This window comes from Anser cygnoides, chromosome 30 (genome assembly GCF_040182565.1).
Source record: "Anser cygnoides isolate HZ-2024a breed goose chromosome 30, Taihu_goose_T2T_genome, whole genome shotgun sequence".
In the NCBI taxonomy this organism is placed as follows: Eukaryota; Metazoa; Chordata; class Aves; order Anseriformes; family Anatidae; genus Anser; species Anser cygnoides.
The window spans coordinates 713200-735529 of record NC_089902.1 but is presented as its reverse complement, the minus strand read 5'-3'; the positions used below and the strand labels follow the sequence as shown (position 1 = coordinate 735529).

The 22330-nt window shown below is 50.2% G+C and overlaps 3 protein-coding genes across 3 annotated transcripts; 1 reads left to right on the top strand and 2 right to left on the bottom strand.

The window, feature by feature from the left end:
* Positions 1 to 546: 546 nt before the first annotated feature.
* LOC136787539 (olfactory receptor 14C36-like) lies at positions 547 to 1487 on the bottom strand. The gene has a single exon (XM_066984848.1). The coding sequence runs from the start codon at positions 1485 to 1487 to the stop codon at positions 573 to 575; it is 915 nt and encodes a 304-aa protein (XP_066840949.1). The 3' UTR covers positions 547 to 572.
* A 9474-nt stretch (positions 1488 to 10961) lies between these two features.
* On the bottom strand, positions 10962 to 11660 carry LOC136787580 (olfactory receptor 14C36-like). The gene is made up of 2 exons (XM_066984892.1): positions 11483 to 11660; positions 10962 to 11392 (listed from the first exon to the last, which is right to left on the bottom strand). Exons 1-2 carry the CDS (start codon positions 11658 to 11660, stop codon positions 10962 to 10964), a joined length of 609 nt encoding a protein of 202 aa, XP_066840993.1.
* Positions 11661 to 19389: 7729 nt separating this feature from the next.
* On the top strand, positions 19390 to 20316 carry LOC136787703 (olfactory receptor 14C36-like). The gene has a single exon (XM_066985017.1). The coding sequence runs from the start codon at positions 19390 to 19392 to the stop codon at positions 20314 to 20316; it is 927 nt and encodes a 308-aa protein (XP_066841118.1).
* The last annotated feature ends 2014 nt before the right edge of the window (positions 20317 to 22330 follow it).

Genomic DNA, 22330 nt, shown 5'->3' with positions numbered 1-22330 from the left:
GGGGACCCGTGCTGGAGCAGTTTGCTCCTGGGGGATGGACCCCATGGTACGGAGCCATGTGGGAGCAGTTCCTGAAGAGCTGCTGCCTGTGGGCAGCCCCTACAGGCTCAGTTTGGGAAGGACGGCATCCCGTGGGAGGGACCCCAAATGGAGCAGGGGCAGAGTGTGACCGTGAAGGAGCAGCGGAGTTGAAGTGTGACAGACCTACCGCAACCCCCATCCCCCCATTCCCCTGCAACGCTCGAGTAAAGGAGGTGGAAGAGGGTGGATGGGGAAAGGTGTTTTTATTTTGTTTTCTTTGATTCTCAGTTCTATAGCTTGTTAGTAATAGACAATAAATTTTACTAATTTCCCTATGCTGAATCTGTTTTTCCCATGATGATAGTTGTAGACTAATCTCCTAGTTCTTATCTCAACACTTGAGCCCCTTTGATCATATTTTCTTCCCGTTTACCTTGGAGGAGGGGGAGTGGAGAGTGAGATAGCAGTTGTGGTGGAGCTCAGCTGCTCACCTGAGTAAAATAACCACATCAAGCAGAAGAAGAAGGGCAATTTCTTGATTTTGAAACACATCAAGGCATCAGTTTCCACAAGACATCCTTGAGCTCCTGGTTCCTCATGCTGTAGATGAGGGGGTTCACTGCTGGAGGCACCACTGAGTAGAGAAATGACAACACCAGGTCCAGGGATGAGGAAGATATGGAGGGGGGTTTCAAGTGGGCAAACATGATGGTGCTGACAAAGAGGGAGACCACGGCCAGGTGAGGGAGGCACGTGGAAAAGGCTTTGTGCCGGCCCTGCTCAGAGGGGATCCTCAGCACAGCCCTGGAGATCTGCACATAGGACAGCACAATGAAGACAAAACATCCAGTGGTTAAACAGGCAGTAAACATGAGAAGCCGACCTTCCCTGAGGTGGACAGCTGAGCAGGAGAGCTTGAGAATCTGGGGGACTTCACAGAAGAACTGGTCCACAGCATTGCCTTGGCAGAGGGGCAGGGAAAATGTAGTGGCCGTGTGCAGGACAGCATTGAGAAAGCCACTGCCCCAGGCAGCTGCTGCCATCTGGGCACAAGCTCTGCTGCCCACGAGGCTCCCGTAGTGCAGGGGCTTGCAGATGGCAACGTAGCGGTCGTAGGACATGACAGTGAGAAGGGAATACTCTGCTCCAATGAAGAAGAGTAAAAAGAGGACTTGGGCAGCACATCCCTGATAGGAGATGGCCCTGGTGTCCCAGAGGGCATTGGCCATGGCTTTGGGCAGAGTGGTGGAGATGGATCCCAGGTCAAGGAGGGCGAGGTTGAGGAGGAAGAAGTACATGGGGGTGTGGAGGCGGTGGTCGCAGGCGACGGCAGTGAGGATGAGGCCGTTGCCCAGGAGGGCAGCCAGGTAGATGCCCAGGAAGAGCCCGAAGTGCAGGAGCTGCAGCTCCCGCGTGTCTGCAAGTGTCAGCAGGAGGAACTCGGTGATGGAGCTGCTGTTGGACATCTGCTAATTCTGGTCATGAGTTCCTGTACAAGGATCAGAAAGGCAGTGATAATGTACCACAGGCATATCAGAGGAAAACTCTTTCCATTTTCTCACCTAAAATCACCAAAAATTGCCCATTTCCAGGCAAATATTTTGAAGGTCTCCTTCACTGATTCTGCCTGAGTGTCTCTGGGAGCAGGGGACTCATCTGTGGGCAATGGAAGAATCAGGCCTGCACTACAGCCAGAGGTAGTAGCATGGTAGGAACATGGCAATAACATGGTAGGAACATGGGGTAGTCTCAGATTCCTTTTACTGCTGATATCAAAGAGATTTCCCCAGTTTTGTTCCTAGTTCACCCAACTGCAGAGCAGAGGTGTGGAGATTTATTTACTTATTTAATTATTTATATTATTTATATTATTTAATTGTTTGTTTTGTATTTTTGGTTCTAGCTGCCCCACCACACCTGAGGAGTGATTCTAAGGCATAAATCCTGGGCGTTCTGCTGCACTCCAAGTAAAACCTTGTGGATCCTCAGAGGCAAAGAAACTGTCCCTTTAGTGCAGAGCATCCCACAGAGACGACAGCCAGTCTGTCCATCAGTGCTGGTCTGAGCTGCGCTGGCATCTCTTTGAGTTGCAGGATAATTACCGTCAGTGGTTGTCCTGAGAAGAACCTGGGTACTTCTGAGTGCAGAAGAAGCCAGGCTCCAAGTGCCCATCTCCAGACCCCTCACCCTGTCCCCATACTCCCCTTCCCCCAAGCACCCCGAGGGCTCACTCCATGGGCAGGTGAAACCCCCATCCCCAGGCAGCCTGGGAACAAGAGCAGCAGCAGCACGGCCAGGTGGAGAAACCAGCAGGAATGGCAGCGTGCTGCTGCCAGGGGAGGCAAGGCCAGGGAGGGACAGACGGACACTCAGCACACCCTCCTGTGCTGCAGCTCTGCCTGCAGAGGAGGCAGCTCCTGCTGGGGACAGCGGGGGCTTGAGGGCAGAGGCTGTGCTGGTGGCAGAGGAGAGCAGGGGGTGTCCCAGGGAAGGCGCCTGCCCTGCAGGGGATGGCAGGGAGGTGCCTGAGCTCTCCCTCGCACAGCATTTCTGGCAGCAGCTCCCTCTTGCCGCCTGCCCATGTCCCTGCCTGGAGCCAGATCAGTGTCAGATCAGTTAAATCCTGAGGGGAGCACAAACATGATGTTGGTGCAGTCTTTAAGCTGAGGTGACTGAAGGGACTTTATGAAGTTCATCGCTTCCATACTGAAATCTCAGTGCAATGCTCTAGGAGTTTCAGTCTCCTGTACAATCCTTACAACAAACTACCACGAAACCTGCCTTCCGTCCACTGCAGTAACCTGAAAGCACAGACTACAGAAAAAACAGTACCCTTAATGTAACTCCTGTGTTAGCCTTCCTCCTTAAAATCCAGTCATAAATGCCATTCTCTAAAGCATTTTCTACTCATTTCTGGAGAAACAGAGAGACAACTATCCCGACAGATGCTATCAGGCATCGGATGTGCCAGCTGTAGAAGACCCCTCTGGCAACCCCACCTGCATGGCCCTGCTGCCAGAGCCTCACGGTGCCAAGAGCCTGCAGATCTGTCCTGCCACACGCTGCCCTCTGTTGCTGCGCTCCTCACTGCCTCCAAGCCCTCTCTCCTTCTCTCCTGTCCCCGTGCCAGCTGCGGTCAGAGCCCCCAGCCCTGCTGCGCTGGGCACAGGAGCTGCTCCTGGGCACAGCTGTCTCTCTGCAGCGCTGCCCGCTTGCCACGAGCTCCCCTTGGGCCCAGGAGCCCGGCCCAGCTCAGCAGCACAGCACCCGACCATGGCATCGCTTGCTCTGTGCCATTGGGCTCCCTCGAGGTGTCCCCAAGGCCTCAGGGCTGACAGCTCCCGAAGGCAGCAGGGTCTCTGCTGGGCTGTGGTGTCTGAAGCAGGCTGACATCATCGCCGACTGCTCCTCTTTGTAGAAGTCAGAGACTGATTTTTACAAGTGTGATTTGTGCTGTTGGACTGTGGTTGTGAAACACATTGTGCTTTAACCCGTCAGGCACCTCAGTACCACACAGATGTTAGCTGACACCCACCCCCAGAAGATAGTGGGTTGAAATAAAGATAGTTTAAATGGACAGAAATTGAAGAGATAATAATAACAGTAACAATACTACTAATAAATAATAATATTTTTTATTTTTATTTTTATTATTTTTATAAAGCAAGTGATGCACAATGCAATTGGTCATCACCCACTGACCGATGCCCAACCTCTCCCCAAGCAGGGGTCCCCCTGAACCTGACCAGCCTGCATTAGGATCTCATGTGCAGGTCCCTTGACTTTACTTTGTTTTAGGGCAATACAAGCTTTCAGAAGGATTAGGACTATTTTCTTCCCTTTCTCAAATACTTCTTGAGCTGTGTTGCCCCATGTGATGACGACATCAATGTACTGGAGGTGTTCAGGAGCTTCCCTGTGTTCCAGGGCAGTCTGGATCAGCCCATGGCAAATGGTAGGGCTGTGTTTCTAGCCCTGGTGCAGTCGATTCCAGGTGGACAGGACGCCCCTCCAACTGAAAGCAAAGTGTGGCCTTCACACTGCTGCCAAAGGGATGGAGAAAAATGCATTAGCAGTATTAATTGTGGCATAGCGCTTGGCTGCCTTTGACTGCAGTTTGTACTGAATGAAGTTCTAGCATGCCCAGCTGTTGTGGTTTAACCCGGCTGGCAGCTAAACACCACACAGCCGTTCGCTCACCCTCCCCCCTCCCTCTCTGGGATGGGGGAGAGAAACGGGAAAGTGAAGCCGGTGAGTTGAGATAAAGACAGTTTATTAAGACAGGAATATAATAATAACAATAATAATAATAATAGTGATAATGATAATAGTATTAATAATAATAATGTGTAAGAAAACAAGTGATGCACAATGCAATCGCTCACCACCCGCTGACCGATGCCCAGCCTATCCCTGAGCAGCCGGCCCCCCACCCCAGCCAGCCACCCCTATATATTGTTTAGCATGACGTCAGATGGTATGGAATACCCCTTTGGCCAGTTTGGGTCAGCTGTCCTGGGTCTGTCCCCTCCCAGCTCCTGCTGCACCCCCAGCCTGCCCGCTGGCAGGACAGAGCGAGAAGCCGAAAAGTCCTTGGCTTGGTTTAAAAACACTTCTCTGTAACAATTAAAACATCAGCATGTTATCAGCGCTCTTCTCATCCTAATCCAAAACATAGCACCCTACCAGCTACTAGGAGGAAAATTAACTCTGTCCTAACTGGAACCAGGACAGATATCCACCCCTTATTCCATACCATTTATGTCATGCTCAGGTTACACTCTTTCCAATACATTCTAATTAATCACCATTTTCATCTATGATATATAGCAACCATGGTAGTGATGACATACAGTATTATATAATAATTAACATGCAAACTGACTCGATTCAACTTCTCCCTCAGCATCTTCTGCAACTCGTCGTGTAGGACTCCATACAGCAGCTTTCCATCTCCGATGCTTTCCCACAATATGACAGGACCCATCAGTGAACAAGGCATATTTCTTCTCATTTTCCGGTAGCTTGTTGTACAGTGGGGCTTCTTCAGCACGGACCACCTCCTCCTCTGATGATATCCCAAAGCATTTGCCTTCTGGCCAGTCCATAATCACTTCCAAGATTCCTGGGTGACTGGGGTTTCCTATTCGAGCCCGCTGAGTAATCAGTGCAACCCACTTGATCCATGTGGCATCAGTTGCATGATGTGTAGAGGGGACCCTTCCTTTGAACATCCAGCCTAGTACCGGCAGTCGGGGTGCCAGCAGGAGCTGCGCTTCAGTACCGACCACTTCCGAAGCAGATCGAACTCCTTCATATGCTGCCAATATCTCCTTTTCAGTTGGAGTATAGCGGGCCTCAGATCTTCTGTATCCCCGACTCCAAAACCCCAGGGGTCGACCTCGAGTTTCCCCAGGTTCTTTCTGCCAGAGGCTCCAGGTGGGACCATTCTCCCCGGCTGCTGTGTAGAGCACATTCTTTACATCTGGTCCTGTTCGGACTGGCCCGAGGGCTACTGCATGAACTATTTCCTGCTTAATTTGTTCAAAGGCTTGTCGTTGCTCAGGGCCCCATTCAAAAGAATTCTTCTTACGGGTTACTTGGTAGAGCGGGTTTACAATCAGACTGTAATTTGGAATATGCATTCTCCAAAACCCCACGACACCTAGGAAAGTTTGTGTTTCTTTTTTGCTAGTTGGTGGAGACATAGCTGTTATTTGGTTGATCACATCCATTGGGATTTGACGACGTCCATCTTGCCATTTTATTCCTAAAAACTGGATCTCTCGTGCAGGTCCTTTAACTTTATTCGGTTTTATGGCAAAACCAGCCTTCAGAAGGATTTGGACTATTGTCTTCCCTTTCTCGAAAACTTCCTCTGCAGTGTCACCCCACACAATGATGTCATCGATGTACTGCAGGTGTTCAGGAGCTTCCCCCTGCTCCAGCGCAGACTGGATCAGTCCATGGCAAATGGTAGGGCTGTGTTTCCACCCCTGGGGCAGCCGATTCCAAGTATATTGGACTCCCCTCCAAGTGAAAGCAAACTGTGGCCTGCACTGTGCTGCTAGAGGGATGGAGAAAAATGCATTAGCGATATCAATTGTGGCATACCACTTGGCTGCCTTTGATTCCAGTTCATACTGGAGTTCTAGCATGTCCGGCACTGCAGCACTCAGTGGTGGTGTGACTTCGTTCAGGCCACGATAGTCCACTGTTAGTCTCCACTCACCATTAGACTTTCGCACTGGCCATATGGGACTATTAAAAGGTGAATGAGTCTTGCTGATCACTCCTTGGCTCTCCAGTTGACAAACTAGCTTATGGATGGGACTCAGGGAGTCTCGGTTGGTGTGATATTGCCGCCGGTGCACAGTTGTGGTAGCGATCGGCACTTGCTGTTCTTCAACCCTCAGCAACCCCACAACAGAAGGGTCCTCTGAGAGACCGGGAGAGGTAGACAACTGTTTAACGTCCTCTGCCTCTAAGGCAGCTATGCCAAAAGCCCAGCGGAACCCTTTTGGGTCCTTGAAATATCCTCTTCTAAGATAGTCTATGCCAAGGATGCACGGAGCATCTGGGCCAGTCACAATACGGTGCTTTTGCCACTCATTACCGGTTAGACTCACCTCAGCCTCCAATACAGTTAACTGCTGGGATCCCCCCGTCACACCATAAATACAGATGGGCTCTGGCCCTTTATAGCTTGATGGCATTAGAGTACATTGTGCACCGGTGTCTACTAAAGCCTTATACTTCTGTGCGTCTGACGTGCCAGGCCATCGAATCCACACAGTCCAATAAACTCGATTGTCCCTTTCCTCCCCCTGGCTGGAGGCAGGGCCCCTCTAGTCCTGGTCAGAATCTTCGTTTCTGTGTTTAAAGGACTGCCTGCTGGAAGTTGGAGCAGCAAACTTTTCAGAGAACTCCTTTTTCCCAATTGTTTTCCTTTGCAATTCACGTACCCGTGCCTCTAGGGTCGCAGTAGATTTTCCATCCCATTTTCTCATGTCCTCTCCATGGTCACGTAGGTAAAACCACAGGGTGGCGCGGTGTGTGTGCCCACCATATTGTCTTCCTTGCATAGATGAACGTTTACCCCTAATAGCTGAGACACTGGTTTGTACAGGTGGGGAGGAAAATAAACTCTCTTTAAGTTGGTGGACCTCTTCAAATAGTTTCCCCAAAGTATTCTCTTTCAGCTGGTGGACACTGGTTCGCTCAGGTGGAGGGGAAGATAAATTCTCTTTAAGTTGGTGGACCTCTTCAGAGAGTTTCTCCAAAGTATTCTCTTTTAGCTGGTGGAACTCTTTAGAGAGTTTCTCCACAGCCGAGACACAGGCCTGTAGGGAAGAGGAGAGATTTCCTTCGTACTGCCGGAGTATTTTAGCCACTTCATTCACTGTGGGTTCCTGATCCTCTTTCCAGGTTAGTATTGCCAATGAGCTGGCATATGATGATGGTGCACTCCGTACAAACTTCCGCCACATGGGTCGTGTACACTGGACTTCATCTGGATCTGTGGATATTTGTGCGTCGTCTAGGTCCTTATAAATTACTTCCCGTACGGCAAATTCCCTCAGGTGCTGAATTCCCTTCTCCATGGTGGTCCATTTGCCTGGTAGACATACAAGTTCTTCCTTGAAGGGATACCTTTCCTGCACAGCTGACAGGAGACGCCTCCAGAGGCTGCGAGATCGTGCTCCATCTCCAATTGCTTTGTCAATACATGCGTCCCTAGCAAGGGATCCCAGCCGCCTGGCTTCCTTGCCCTCTAATTCCACACAATTGGCTCCGGTGTCCCAGCACCGGAGCAGCCAGGTGACAAGCTGCTCACCTATACAGCGACCAAAATCTTTTCGCACATCTCATAGCTCACGCTGGTATAGAGTCCGGGTAGTTACTGTTGACTTTTCAACATCCCCATCCTCATCTTCAGTCTCCTGCACCTTTGATGGCCCAGCCTCGTCTTCACTACGCCCAGACTTAGCAGAAGACTGTCTGCGTTCTAAACGACCTGAGTCTCTATACCATTTTTTCACCTTGTCTACAGGGGCAACTTGCACTGCTACAGCTCGTTTCTCTGACCCAGACACAGGGTCTGCCACAGGGGTTGGAATACCCTCTGCGGGGTCAACTTGCACTGCTACAGCTCATTTCTCTGACCCAGACACAGGAGTGGGAGCAGCTGCAGGAGCTGGAGCTGCTGCAGGGGCTGGAGTGGCTGCGGGAGCTGGAGCTCGAGCGGCTGCAGGAGCTGGAACTGGAGCGGCTGCAGGAGCTGTCGATAGGTTGATAGTAGCATCAATTGCAGCTCAATAGGCACAAGCCAGACCCCAGCACGCTACAGTGATTTGTGTCACTTTGGAACTGCCAGAGTCATGACACCTTTTTTTCAAGCATTCTGCCAGCTTTTTAGGATTTTGCAGTTGTTCAGGGGTGAACGTCCAAAACACTGGAGGTGACCACTGCTCTAGAAACCTGCCCATATCCTCCCACACTCCCTGCCACTCGCAACTATCCCGCCTCAAGACAGATCTCCGGATGAGATTCCTAAGTAGTTGTTTAACCCTCAACAAAACCTGAAGCGCATTCAGGAGACATAACAACAAGAGCAGGCTGGTCTGAGTATCCCAAGGATATTCAACATCTCGGAGAACCACCGTAACTAGCTCGGGGGATAAGAGGGTGGTGGTGAAGGAGAAAGGGAGAGTGAACAGGTAGGGAAACATGTCTTCCCCTGTCCCCTTCACAGATTGGCTCCCTAACGAAAACAGGCAATAGGTGTAATTGCTAATAGTTTCCGAGATATGGCTTCCAAAGTATAGAGTCGACGTCAGTGCTGAGTACAAATACCAGGTTAGAGTCGTGACCAGATATTTCATCATTTCATAAGCCACTGTTACACCGCACAGTACCATAACAATCTTAAACCAGGGCCCGGAAAGGATAAACAGTGCAACAGGGAGCACATACAGAAAGTAACGCGCTATAAAACTCAATTTGGAAAACAGGCACAGCAGACTTGAGATTGAGGCAATCAACATCGTGACTAGCAACTGTTAAGCAGGTCCAATACTTTTACCAATTTTAGTTTAACACACCCTGGTCAAATCTGTCGATATCTCAACCCTTCAAGCCCCACGTTGGGAGCCAAAAGGACTGTTGTGGTTTAACCCAGCTGGCAGCTAAACACCACACAGCCGTTTGCTCACCCTCCCCCCTCCCTCTCTGGGATGGGGGAGAGAAACGGGAAAGTGAAGCCGGTGAGTTGAGATAAAGACAGTTTATTAAGACAGGAATATAATAATAACATAATAATAATAGTGATAATGATAATAGTATTAATAATAATAATGTGTAAGAAACAAGTGATGCACAATGCAATTGCTCACCACCCGCTGACCGATGCCCAGCCTATCCCTGAGCAGCCGGCCCCCCACCCCGGCCAGCCACCCCTATATATTGTTTAGCATGACGCCAGATGGTATGGAATACCCCTTTGGCCAGTTGGGGTCAGCTGTCCTGGGTCTGTCCCCTCCCAGCTCCTGCTGCACCCCCAGCCTGCCCGCTGGCAGGACAGAGCGAGAAGCCGAAAAGTCCTTGGCCTGGTGTAAACACTGCTCTGCAACAATTAAAACATCAGCATGTTATCAGCGCTCTTCTCATCCTAATCCAAAACATAGCACCCTACCAGCTACTAGGAGGAAAATTAACTCTGTCCTAACTGGAACCAGGACAGGGGTCTATCCTGAGAGTGGTACTGTTTAATATCTTTGTCAATGACAGGGACAGTGGGGTAGAGTGCACCCTCAGCAAGTGTGCAGGTGACACCAAGCTGAGAGGTGTAGTTGATGCAACAGAGGAAGGGATGCCATCCAAAGCATCCTGGACAAGCTTGAAATTTGGGCTCATGTTAACCTAAGGAGGTTCAACAAGTCCAAGTGCAAGGTGCTGCACGTGGGCTGGGGAAATCCCAGACATGGGGATAGGCAGGGAGAAGAACTCATTGAGAGTAGCCCTGCAGAGAAGGACTTGGGGGTTCTGCTGGATGAAAAGCTCAACATGAGCCAGGAATGTGTGCTTGTAGCCCAGAAGGCCAAGTGCATCCTGGGCTGCATCAAGAGAGGAGTGCCAGCAGGTGGAGGCAGGTGATTGTCCCCCTCTGCTCTGCCCTTGTGAGGCCCCACTTGGAGTCCTGCATCCAGGTCTGGAGCCCCCAGCACAAGAAGGGTGTGCGCTGTTAGAGTGGGTCCAGAGGAAGGCCACAAAGATGATCAAGGGGCTGGAGTACCTCTTCTATGAAGAGAGGCTGAGAGAGCTGGGGCTGTTCAGCCTACCAGAAGAGAAGGCTCCGGGGTGATGTCGTTGCAGACTTTCAGTACTTAAAAGGTGTTTTAAAGGGGATGGAGAAGGACTCTTTGCTCAGGTAGATAATTACAGGACAAGGGGAAGTGGTTTTAAATTAAAAGAAGGGAGATTCCTATTAGAGGTCAGAAGGAAATTTTTCACTCAGGATAATGAGGCACTGGAAGAGGTTTTTCCACAAAGGTATTGGATGCCCCATCTCTTCAGGTCTTCAAGAGCAAGTTAGATGAAGTCCTGAGTAACCATGATCTACAGGGAGGTGTCACTGCCCATGGTAGGGGGGTTGGAACGAGATGATCTTTGAGGTCCTTTCCAGCCCAGGCCATTCTGTGATTCCATGACTCTATGGTTAAAAATAATTTTAAAACTTGTTATGCAGAAGGATAAGAATAACATTATTTCTATCAATGTAAAATGTTGTTAAAATATTAATAAAAATAGACTTAAAGAAATCATTCCCTCAGTTTCACAAAAAAAAAAAACAGCTAGTACTGTTAGGATTATTTCTAATATTACACTTTGATAATAAGATTAATGATAAAAATGGTATAATAATAATCAGAATGCTGAAGTCATTGAAGATGAAGAAGCATGTATAGAAATATTTTCCTCACTGCACCTTTGAGCTCCTGATTCCTCATGCTGTAGATGAGGGGGTTCAGTGCTGGAGGCACCACCGAGTACAGAACTGCTAGCCCCAGGTCCAGTGATTGGGAGGTGATGGAGGGAGGCTTCAGGTAGGCAAACATGGCAGTGCTGACAGTCATAGAGACCACGGCCAGACGAGGGAGGCACGTGGAAAAGGCTTTGTGCTGGCCCTGCTCAGAGGGCATCCTGAGCACAGCCCTGGAGATCTGCACATAGGTCAGCACAATGAAGACAAAACAACTAAAGACTAAAGAAACACTAAACACAAGGACGCGAGTTTCCCTGTGGTAGACATCTGAGCAGGAGAGCTTGAGGATCTGGGGGATTTCACAGAAGAACTGGTCCACAGCATTGCCTTGGCAGAGGGGCAGGGAAAAGGTAGTGGCCGTGTGCAGGACAGCATTGAGAAAGCCACTGCCCCAGGCAGCTGCTGCCATCTGGGCACAAGCTCTGCTGCCCACGAGGCTCCCGTAGTGCAGGGGCTTGCAGATGGCAGTGTAGCGGTCATAGGCTGTGACGGTGAGAAGGGAATACTCTGCTCCAATGAAGAAGACTAAAAAGAAGACCTGTGCGGCACATCCTTGATAGGAGATGACCTTGCTGTCCCAGAGGGCATTGGCCATGGCTTTGGGGAGAGTGGTGGAGATGCAGCCCAGGTCGAGGAGGGCGAGGTTGAGGAGGAAGAAGTACATGGGGGTGTGGAGGCGGTGGTCGCAGGCTACGGCGGTGAGGATGAGGCCGTTGCCCAGGAGGGCAGCCAGGTAGATGCCCAGGAAGAGCCCGAAGTGCAGGAGCTGCAGCGTGCGCGTGTCTGCGAATGCCAGCAGGAGGAACTCGCTCACAGAGCTGATATTGGGCATTTGCTAACATTAAACACAGCTGTCTGTTGAAGAGAAAGAATGCATAACAAAGCATAAATGCATAAATGAGGAAAACCTATTCCATGTCTTAGAACACCTCCCAGACGATCCTCTCTCTTTGCAGGAGAACCTGTATGAATCTCATTGCTTCCATACCAATCTGTCAGTGCAATGCTCTGGGATTCTCAGTCTCCTGTACAATCCTGAGAACACATTACCATCAAACTTGCCTGCCCTGCAATGCAGGAATCGAAAAGCACAGAATCAAAAAAAAGCCTTCTCCTTCAGATAAACCAAACCTCAGTTTTCTTCTGGAAATGACCCCTTCTAAATGCCATTCTCTACCACAAATTCTACTTCTCACTGGATAAACAGAGAGACCCATCCTGACAGGTGCTATCAGCCATCGGATGTGCCAGCTGTAGAAGAGCTCTCTGGCAACCCCACCTGCATGGCCCTGCAGCCAGAGACTCATGGTGCCAAGAGCCTGCAGATCTGTCCTGCCACACGCTGCCCTCTGTTGCTGCGCTCCTCACTGCCTCCAAGCCCTCTCTCCTTCTCTCCTCTCCCCGTGCCAGCTGCGGTCAGAGCCCCCAGCCCTGCTGCGCTGGGCACAGGAGCTGCTCCTGGGCACAGCTGTCTCTCTGCAGCGCTGCCCACTTACCACGAGCTCCCCTTGGGCCCAGGAGCCCGGCCCAGCTCAGCACCAGACGCCCAGCCCAAGGCATTGGAGTCCCCCCTCGGGGGGCTTTGGGGAGGAGCCCACGAACCTCAGGCACTGAGAGACAATTGAAGACATCTCTCAACAAGTCCAAGTCAGAGGCAAGTTTCCTGCAGTGTCCCCCTGAGGGCCAGCACTGACACAGCCTCCCTTGGAGCTCGTTAGAGCAGAGCATTGGAGGCAGTGAGGACAAGGAGACAAAGGCAGTGTGAAGGTGGCACTGATGTGTAGGAAAACTGGATGTGTGTCACCAAGCACAAGGGCCCAGACAATAATGAATGATTTCAAATTTGGAAAGACACAAAAGTAAGATAAAATAGTAATAATAACAATAATAATAATAACAAGAAGAATAATAGTATGTGAAAAGCAAGTGATGCACCACGCAATTGCTGAGAAGCCCCTCACCGATTCTCAACCTGTCCCTGAGCATTGGTCCCCCTGACCCTGGCCAGCCTGCAGCAGGATCTCTTGTGCACGTCCCTTGACCTTCATTTCTTTTACTGCAAAATCAGCTTTCAGAGGAATTTGGAGTATTTTCTTCTCTTTCTCAAACACTTCCTCTGCTCTGTCACCCCACACAACGATGCCATCGATGTACTGCAGGTGTTCAGGAGCTTCCTCCTCTTCCAGGGCACTCTGGATCAGTCCATGGCAAATGGTAGGGCTGAGTTTCCTGCCCTGGGGCAGTCGATGCCATGTTGAAAGCAAGCTGTGGCCTTCAATCTGTTGGCAAACGGATGAAGAAAAATGCCTTAGCGATATCAGTTGTGGCAAAACGCTTGGGTGCCTTTGATCCCAGTGTGCATGGAAGCTCTAGCGTGTCCGGCATGGCAGCACTCAGCACTGCATGACTTCCTTCAGGCCACGACAATCCTCTGTCAGCAGACTCGGTTGGTGCTCTACTGACTGAGGTGCACGGCTGTGGCAGTGATTGGCACCAGCTGTCCTTCAGCCCTCATCAACCCCACAACAGAAGGGTCCTGTGAGAGACCAAGGCAAGGCAGACAACAGCATCATGTCCTCCGTCTCCAAGGCAGCTGTGCCAAAAGCCCACCCATACCCTTTTGGGTCCTTGAAATATTTCTCCTCTCCTGAAGCAGTCTCTTCCAAGGATGCACAGAGTCCAGGGCCAGTCCCAGTGGGGTGCTTTGGCCACTCCTTCCCACTTAGACTCACTTCAGCCTCCAGTACAGGTCAGTGTTGGCATCCCCCTGTCACTCCAGACATACAAATGGGTTCACCCCTCCACAGCTTGATGGCACTAGGGTACACTGTGCAGTGGTGTCCACTGGAGCCTGAGACTTCTGGGGGCCTGATGTGCAAGGCCATCGAATCCACACAGTCCAATACAGCCGATGGTCCCCTTCCTCCCCCTGGCTGGAGGCAGGGCCCCTCTAGTCCTGCTCATAGTATTCCTTACTGTGTCTGCAGGACTGCCCGCTGGAAAGTGGAGCAGCAGTTCTCTAAGAACCCCTTTTAGGGACTGTTGTTCCTTGCCACTCACATACCCGTGCCTCTAGGGTTGAGGCAGATTTTCCATCCCACTTTCTCATGTCCTCTCCATGGTCACACAGGTGAAACCACAGGGTGACACATCGTGTGTACCCACCATCTCTCCTTTCCTGACCTCTAACTCCAGGGAGGGGCCCTGTTTTCTTCCAGCACCAGAGCAGCACAGGGATAGGGATCGCGTGATTACTGATGCTCTTAGGACCTTTTCCTCTTCATCCTCCTACTCACATGATGGTCCAGCTTTTCTGAAGCCTGCCTCATCTTCTTTCTCCTCCTTTCTTGGCTAGGTAGGATTTTATTTTCTCTCCTAAAAAAATGACTTCCATATCCATTGTTTTTTTCTTGCATATAGGAGCAACTGATACCGACACAGGTTGCTTCTCTGGCCCAGACATAGGGCCCATAAAAGGAGCTGGAGTTGCTGCAGGGCATTTTGCAGATGCTGTAGTGGCTGCAGAGTCTGTCAGAGGGGCTGGAGTGGCTGCAGGGCTTGTCACAGAGGTTGGAGAGGCATTGATTGTGGCTCTGTAAGCATAGGCCAAGAGCCAGCACACTGCAGTGGTATGTGTCTCTTTGGAAATGCCAGGGTGATAACACCACTTTTTCAAGCATTTAACCATATTTTTTAGGATTCTACCTTTGCTCAGAGGTGAAGTTCCAAAGCAGTGGAGGTGCCCCCTGCTCTAGGTGCCTGCCCAGATCCTCCCACTCTCCCTGCCACTCCTCACTCTCCTGCCTCTGGACAGACCTCTGGATGGCATGCTTAAGTAGTTCTGAAACACATTCAGGAGACATAACAATAGGACCATGCTGGTTTGACGACCCCACAGATACTCAAACCTTTGAAAAGCTATTGTAATTAGCCTGGAGGAGAAGGGGGAGGTGAAGAAGGAAGGGAGAATGAAGAACTGGGGAAAGGCCTCCCCCACTGTCCATACCAGTTCCACCCTCCACCTCCCTGCCCCACCCCGCATAGATTTACTCCCTGAGGAAAAAAGGCAAAAAGTGTAAAAGAGTGCAATTATTAAGAGTTTCTAAGAGATGAAGAGATGGTTCCCGAGGTACAGAGGTGGCAATAATGTTATCCTATCTGAAGTCAATGTTATCCAATACAGCAAAAGATTAACCTTAAACCTGTCCCCAGAATTGATGAACAGCCTGACATGGAAGACAGACAGTTAGCAATGTGCTATACAACACAATTCTGAAAACAAGCACAACAGACCCCAGATCAAAAAGATCGACATTGTGATCAGCAACTCTTAAACTGACCTAATGCTTAGAACAACTCACTTTTAAAAACGCTGTGGTCAGATCTGTCATCTCAACCTTTCTGCTCCATGCTAGGCACCAAGAAGACTTGCTGTGGTTTGACCTGGCAGGCAGCTCAGCACTACAAAGCTATTCATCCACTGGGATGGAGGAGAGAACTGGGAGGAAAAAAAAAAAAAAAAAAAAAAAGTAAAAGTTTATGGATTGATATAAAAGCATAATAACAATAACAACAACAACAATAATATATAGTTATTATTACATATTATTATTCTTAATATATTATTCTTAATACATTATTATTATTATTATTATTATTATTATTATTATAGACACAAATAAACTAAGGAAGTGATATCTTTTGAGCATATCCAAAAAACAGAAAAAACAGGTGGCTGTGATTAATTGGAAAGTGTTGGACCTGAACATGACCTATACGGTATGGAATAAGCGGTGAATTTTGTCCTAGTTTTTGCTGCAAAAGAGTTAATTTTTCTTCCTAGTAGTTGGTATGGTGCTGTGTTTCATATTTACAGAATTACAGAACAGTCTGGGTATGAAAGGACCTTAAAGATCACATCATTCCAACACCCCTGCCCTGGACAGGGACACGTTCCACTAGACCAGGTTGCTGAAGGCCCCATCCAACCTGGCCGTGAACACCTCCAGAGATGGGGCATCCACAACTTCTCTGGGCAGCCTGTTCCTCACCACCCTCTGAGTAAAGAACTTCTTTCTAATGTCTAATCTGAATCTACCCTCTTTCAGTTTAAACCATTACCCCTAGTCCTATCGCTGCTCTCTTTGATGAAGAGTCCCTCCCCAGCTTTCCTGTAGGCCCCTTTAGGTACTGGAAGGCCGCTGTAAGGTCTCCCCGGAGCCTTCTCTTCTCCAGGCTGAACAACCCCAACTCCCTCAGCCTGTCTTCACAGGAGAGGTGCTCCAGCCCGTTGATCATCCTCGTGGCCCTCCTCTGGATTCATTCAAATAGATCCGTGTCCTTCTTGTGCTGGGGGCCCCAGAGCTGAGTGCAGTACTCAAGGTGTGGCCTCACCAGGGCTGAGCACAGAGGGACAATCACTTCCCCTACTCCTGCTGACCACACTATTCCTGGTACAAGCCAGGATGCTGTTGGCCTTCTTGGCCACCTGAGCACACTGCTGGCTCATATTCGGCCAACGATCTACCACTATCCCCAGGGACCTTATCACCAGGCAGCTGTCCAGCTTCTCTGCTCCCTGTATGGGTGGGGTTGTTGTTCCCCAAGAGCAGGACTCAGCACTTGGGCTTGTTGAACCTCAGAGAGTTGGCCTCAGCCCATGGGTGCAGCCTATCCAGATCCCTCTGCAGAGCCCTCCTACCCTCGAGCAGATCAACACTCTTTCTGAACTTGGTGTCACCTGCAAACTTACTGAGGGTGCACTCGATCCCCTCATCCAGATCACTGTTAAAGATATTGAAGAGAACTGGCCCCACTACTGGGCCCTGGGGGACACCACTAGTGACTGGCCTCCAGTTGCCTTTGGCCCCATTCACCACAATGCTTTGGACTTGGAGACTCAGACAGTTTTTAACCCAATGAAGTCTACGTCCATCCAGACCTTGAGTTTCTCTGGGAGAATGCTTTGGGAAGTGGTTTCAAAAACCTTATTGAAGCCTAGGTAGCCAACATCCACAGCCTTTCCCTTGTCCCCTGACCACATCACCTTGTCATAGATTGAGATCTGACTTGTCAAGCAGGGCGTGCTTTGGTAAACTCATGCTGACTGGGCCTGATCACCTGGTTGTCCTGGAAGTGTTGCGTGATGGTACTCAAGATAATCTGCTCCATGAGTTTACCCGGCAAAGAGGTCACACTGACAGGCCTGTAGTTCCCGGGATCATAACAATCAGGGTGAGCCATCTGCCTGCAGACACTAACAGCTGACAGAATGGAGCAACTGTCCAGGGGAACCTTGAGAAACTGCAGGATTTTGCCTACAGAAACATCTTGACATTTAAAAGAAGGAGAGCCCAGTCCCGCACCAGAGGAAGAGGAACCCCACACATCAGGGCAGACTGGGACCCTGCTGAGTGAGCAGTGGCCAGGAGGAGGAGGGCCTGGGCACCACGAGGGGATGCCATACGAGCAGTGGTGCTGCTCCCCAGGAACCAGGCCAGCTTCCTACAGAGCTGCCTTACGAGGAGCATGGCCACCAAGAAGATCTGAGGTATCAGACTCAGCTCAGATCCGCTGAGACACCACACAGGTAAGGGTCTAGAGCCAGCAGGAAAAGAGGTGCAGGTCTGGGGAGTCCCTAGGACAGCCTGGTATGGAGAGGATCAAGGATTCTACCAAGGCTGAGAGCCCCATCAGGACCCAGGTCTTTGTGTCCATGGCTCTGGCTGTTGTCTCTGCCACTGAGGCCTAGGAGGAGACAGCTTATCGGTAAAGCACCAGGGCCTCATTGCCTCCTCGCCCCCACCCATGAACCAGGCAGGGCTCGTACCATTCTCCTGCACTTGGCCATGCACATCCCCATCTCCTCCTGCCCCACGAAGAGCTCTGAGCAGTGTGTGAAGGAAAGGATCTCCCTTCCCAGGGGCTGGGGGTCAAGGCCTGGCCCTTGTGCTTGATGACACACATCCAGTTCTCCTACACATCAGTGCCACCTTCACACTGCCTTTGACTCCTTGCCCTCACTGCCTCCAATGCTCTGCTCTAACGAGCTCCAAGGGAGGCTGTGTCAGTGCTGGCCCTCAGGGGGACACTGCAGGAAACTTGCCTCTGACTTGGACTTGTTGAGAGATGTCTTCAGTTGTCTCTCAGTGCCTGAGGTTCGTGGGCTCCTCACCAAAGCCCCCCGAGGGAGGATTCCCAATGCCTTGGGCTGGGCGTCTGGTGCTGAGCTGGGCCGGGCTCCTGGGACAGAGAGAGCTCGTGGCAAGAGGGCCCTGGTGCAGAGAGACAGCTGTGCCCAGGAGCAGCTCCTGTGCACAGCGCAGCAGGGCTGGGGAGCTCTGACCGCAGCTGGCACGGGGACAGGAGAGAAGGAGAGAGGGCTTGGAGGCAGTTGGCAGTGGGAGGATGCTGAGAGCTGCCTGCAGGAGAAATCTGCACAGCCCTTGACAAGGTACGTCTCTGGCTGCAGGGCCATGCAGCTGCACGTCCTGGAAGGGTCTCCTGCTGGGTCTTGTTTCTGGGAGGGCAGTGGGCAATGCAGTAGGCTTTGGGAGTCCTGCTGGATGGCACTGCGAGGTGAGGAGGTCTGGCAGAAGCCCCTCGGAGTGCCCGAAGCCAGGTGCCCCCGGTCAGCCCAGAACACCCTGCACTGCCTGGCCAGGCCGGGCTCTCTGCCAGCTGCCCCGGAGCTCCTGCAGCCCATGGAAAGAAGATAAGCTCCCAAGCTCCATCTGGCTTGCTGTGGCCCTTCTTCCTCAGCAGAATTCTCCTGTTTCTTCTCAGGGAAACACCTCCAATCTTATGATAGCGCAGCTCAGAAAGGGGTGACACAAGGCAGCTGAGAACAGGACTGGTGGACAGAAGTGCTCTTCACTAATGGACACTCCCCATAAAATATCAGCAGGAGTGTACAGGAAATGTGAGGGGCATTGAACCATCCAATACCTATCCTAAGCATTACAGGGCCTACTGGGATAAAATAAAGCAAACAAAATCCCTACAGCTCAGCTCTGCGTTCAGATGACTTGTTTTCAAGAACCGACAAGTCAAATGGAGTTGAGTTTCCCCCATGTTCCTGCTTCCCTTCTGCTGCACAGCAGGAAGGACTCCTCTGAAGCCCACAGCAGCCCCTGCTCCCAGGGCCACCCTCAGCCAGCACGAGCTGCAGCTCAAGCAGGGGAGATGCAGAAAGGTTCTCCTGCAACGAGCGAGGCTGTTGCTAGGGCTGCTGTAAGAATGCAACAGGTTTTCCTCTGAGAAGTCTGCTCTAACATTTTTCTGCCTTCTCTTCTCCAACAGACAGCTGTGTCCAAAGTCAGGAAATGGCCAACATCAGCTCTGTGAGCGAGTTCCTCCTGCTGGCATTCGCAGACACGCGGGAGCTGCAGCTCCTGCACTTCGGGCTCTTCCTGGGCATCTACCTGGCTGCCCTCCTGGGCAACGGCCTCATCCTCACCGCCATAGCCTGCGACCACCGCCTCCACACCCCCATGTACTTCTTCCTCCTCAACCTCGCCCTCCTCGACCTGGGCTGCATCTCCACCACTCTGCCCAAAGCCATGGCCAATGCCCTCTGGGACACCACGGCCATCTCCTATCAAGGGTGTGCTGCACAGGTCTTTTTGTTTTCCTTCTTTATATCAGCAGAATATTCCCTTCTCACCATCATGTCCTACGACCGCTACGTTGCCATCTGCAAGCCCCTGCACTACGGGAGCCTCGTGGGCAGCAGAGCTTGTGCCCAGATGGCAGCAGCTGCCTGGGGCAGTGGCTTTCTCAATGCTGTCCTGCACACGGCCACTACCTTTTCCCTGCCGCTCTGCCAAGGCAATGCTGTGGACCAGTTCTTCTGTGAAATCCCCCAGATCCTCAAGCTCTCCTGCTCAGGTTCAGACTACCTAAAGGAAGTTAGACTTCTGGTGGTTAGTGCATGTTTAGCATTTGGCTGTTTTGTTTTCATTGTGCTGTCCTATGTGCAGATCTTCAGGGCGGTGCTGAGGATGCCCTCTGAGCAGGGCCGGCACAAAGCCTTTTCCACGTGCCTCCCTCACCTGGCCGTGGTCTCCCTGTCTATCAGCACTGCCGTGTTTGCCTACCTGAAGCCCCCCTGCATCTCCTCCCCATCCCTGGACCCGCTGGTGGCAGTTCTGTACTCAGTGGTGCCTCCAGCCGTGAACCCCCTCATCTACAGCATGAGGAACCAGGAGCTCAAGCATGCCCTGGTGAAACTGATGACTAGGTGTGTGTAATGATCAGTGCGTTGCCCCTCTCATGTTGCATGTAACACATTATGTCAATTATTACAGAAACAATAAATCTTCTGTAATTTTTTTTTGGTTGTTGTTGTTAATTAGTGTTACAGGATTTTCTTAGTTATAGTTTGGCTCATGTTGCCCAATAAAACGTCGTTATTTTTCCCTTTTCTATTTCTGTCTGTATGTGTCTTGTTTAGTATAGCTCAGAGATTCTGTAAATGAGGAGCCCGGCTGTCTACGAATTTAAATAAAAGAAAGGAGCCTGCACTGCCTTCCTTGTGTGACGTCCTTCCTCTGAGAGCTGCTTTGGCTCTGCAGGGGCAGTGCCACGTGCAGGGCTGCAGAGGAAAAGAGTCCCATCCCAGCAGCACGGCCAGGGAGCACCAGCGCTTGGGACATGCCGAGCTGCTCTCTTGCCACTGCCCCCCTCTGGTGCTGAGCCCTGCTGGTGTGGTCAGGCCCGGCTGCTCCTGTAGCTTGGTGCCAGTGCTGCTGTGGGGCTGTGCTGGGACTGCAGGCAGGGACAGGCAGTGGGCACGGCAGTGGCACAGCCGGCCTCCAGAGAAGCATTTCAGTACTCAGAAAGAATCTCCTCAGGGCACTGCTTGAAGGCTGATGTCTTCTTAAAAAACTGTGGTCAAGAACATTTCCAAGGAATAGACAACTGTTGTGGTTTAACCCGGCTGGCAGCTAAACACCACACAGCCGTTCGCTCACCCTCCCCCTCCCTCTCTGGGATGGGGGAGAGAAACGGGAAAGTGAAGCCGGTGAGTTGAGATAAAGACAGTTTATTAAGACAGGAATATAAGGAATATAAGGAATATAATAATAACAGTAATAATAATAATAGTGATAATGATAATAGTATTAACAATAATAATGTGTGAGAAAACAAGTGATGCACAATGCAATTGCTCACCACCCGCTGACCGATGCCCAACCTATCCCCAAGCAGCCGGCCCCCACCCCGGCCAGCCACCCCTATATATTGTTTAGCATGACGTCAGATGGTATGGAATACCCCTGTGGCCAGTTTGGGTCAGCTGTCCTGGGTCTGTCCCCTCCCAGCTCCTGCTGCACCCCAGCCTGCTCGCTGGCAGGACAGAGCGAGAAGCCGAAAAGTCCTTGGCCTGGTGTAAACACTGCTCTGCAACAATTAAAACATCAGCATGTTATCAGCGCTCTTCTCATCCTAATACAAAACATAGCACCCTACCAGCTACTATGAGCTACTTAACTCTGTCCTAACTGGAACCAGGACAACAACAAAGAGGATATTTGTCTTTTGTGTTTCTCCATTAGTTCAGTGTGCTGAAATCAGGGTCACAGCACGGTCTTGTAGGGACTGAAGGCTCGGAAAGGACTCATCTGCTGTTGGTTGCACCTGGCAGGCAGGGAAAAACCACAGAGCCATTAGCTCACTGCCACCACGTGAATCGAAAACAGAAGAAGTACAAGAACTCATAAGTTGAGGTAAAGTCAGTCTCATAACAAAACAAACAAACAACAACAAAAAAGAATAAAATTTAAAAAAATAAAAAATAAAAATATGAAATTAATAAAAACAATAAAAACAATAAATAAAGATAAAGATAAAGATAAAGATAAAGATAAAGATAAAGATAAGATAAAGATAAAGATAAAGATAAATAAAAATAAAAATAAAAATAAAAATAAAAATAAAAATAAAATAAAAATAAAAATAAAAATAAAAATAAAAATAAAAATAAAATAAAAATAAAAATAAAAATAAAAATAAAAATAAAAATAAAAATAAAAATAAAAGTGCTCCCTGTTTGTCACCACTGCCATGTTTTCCTACCTGAAGCTCCCCTCCATCTCTTCCCCGTCCGTGGACCTGGTGGTTTCATTTCTGTACTTGGCAGTACCTCGAGCAGTGAACCCTCTTATCTACAGCAGGAGGAACCAGGACCTGAAAGACACACTGAAGAAAATGATTCTAGTGGTAATATTTACTTAGCAATAAATTGGCTATCTCCCTTTTCTA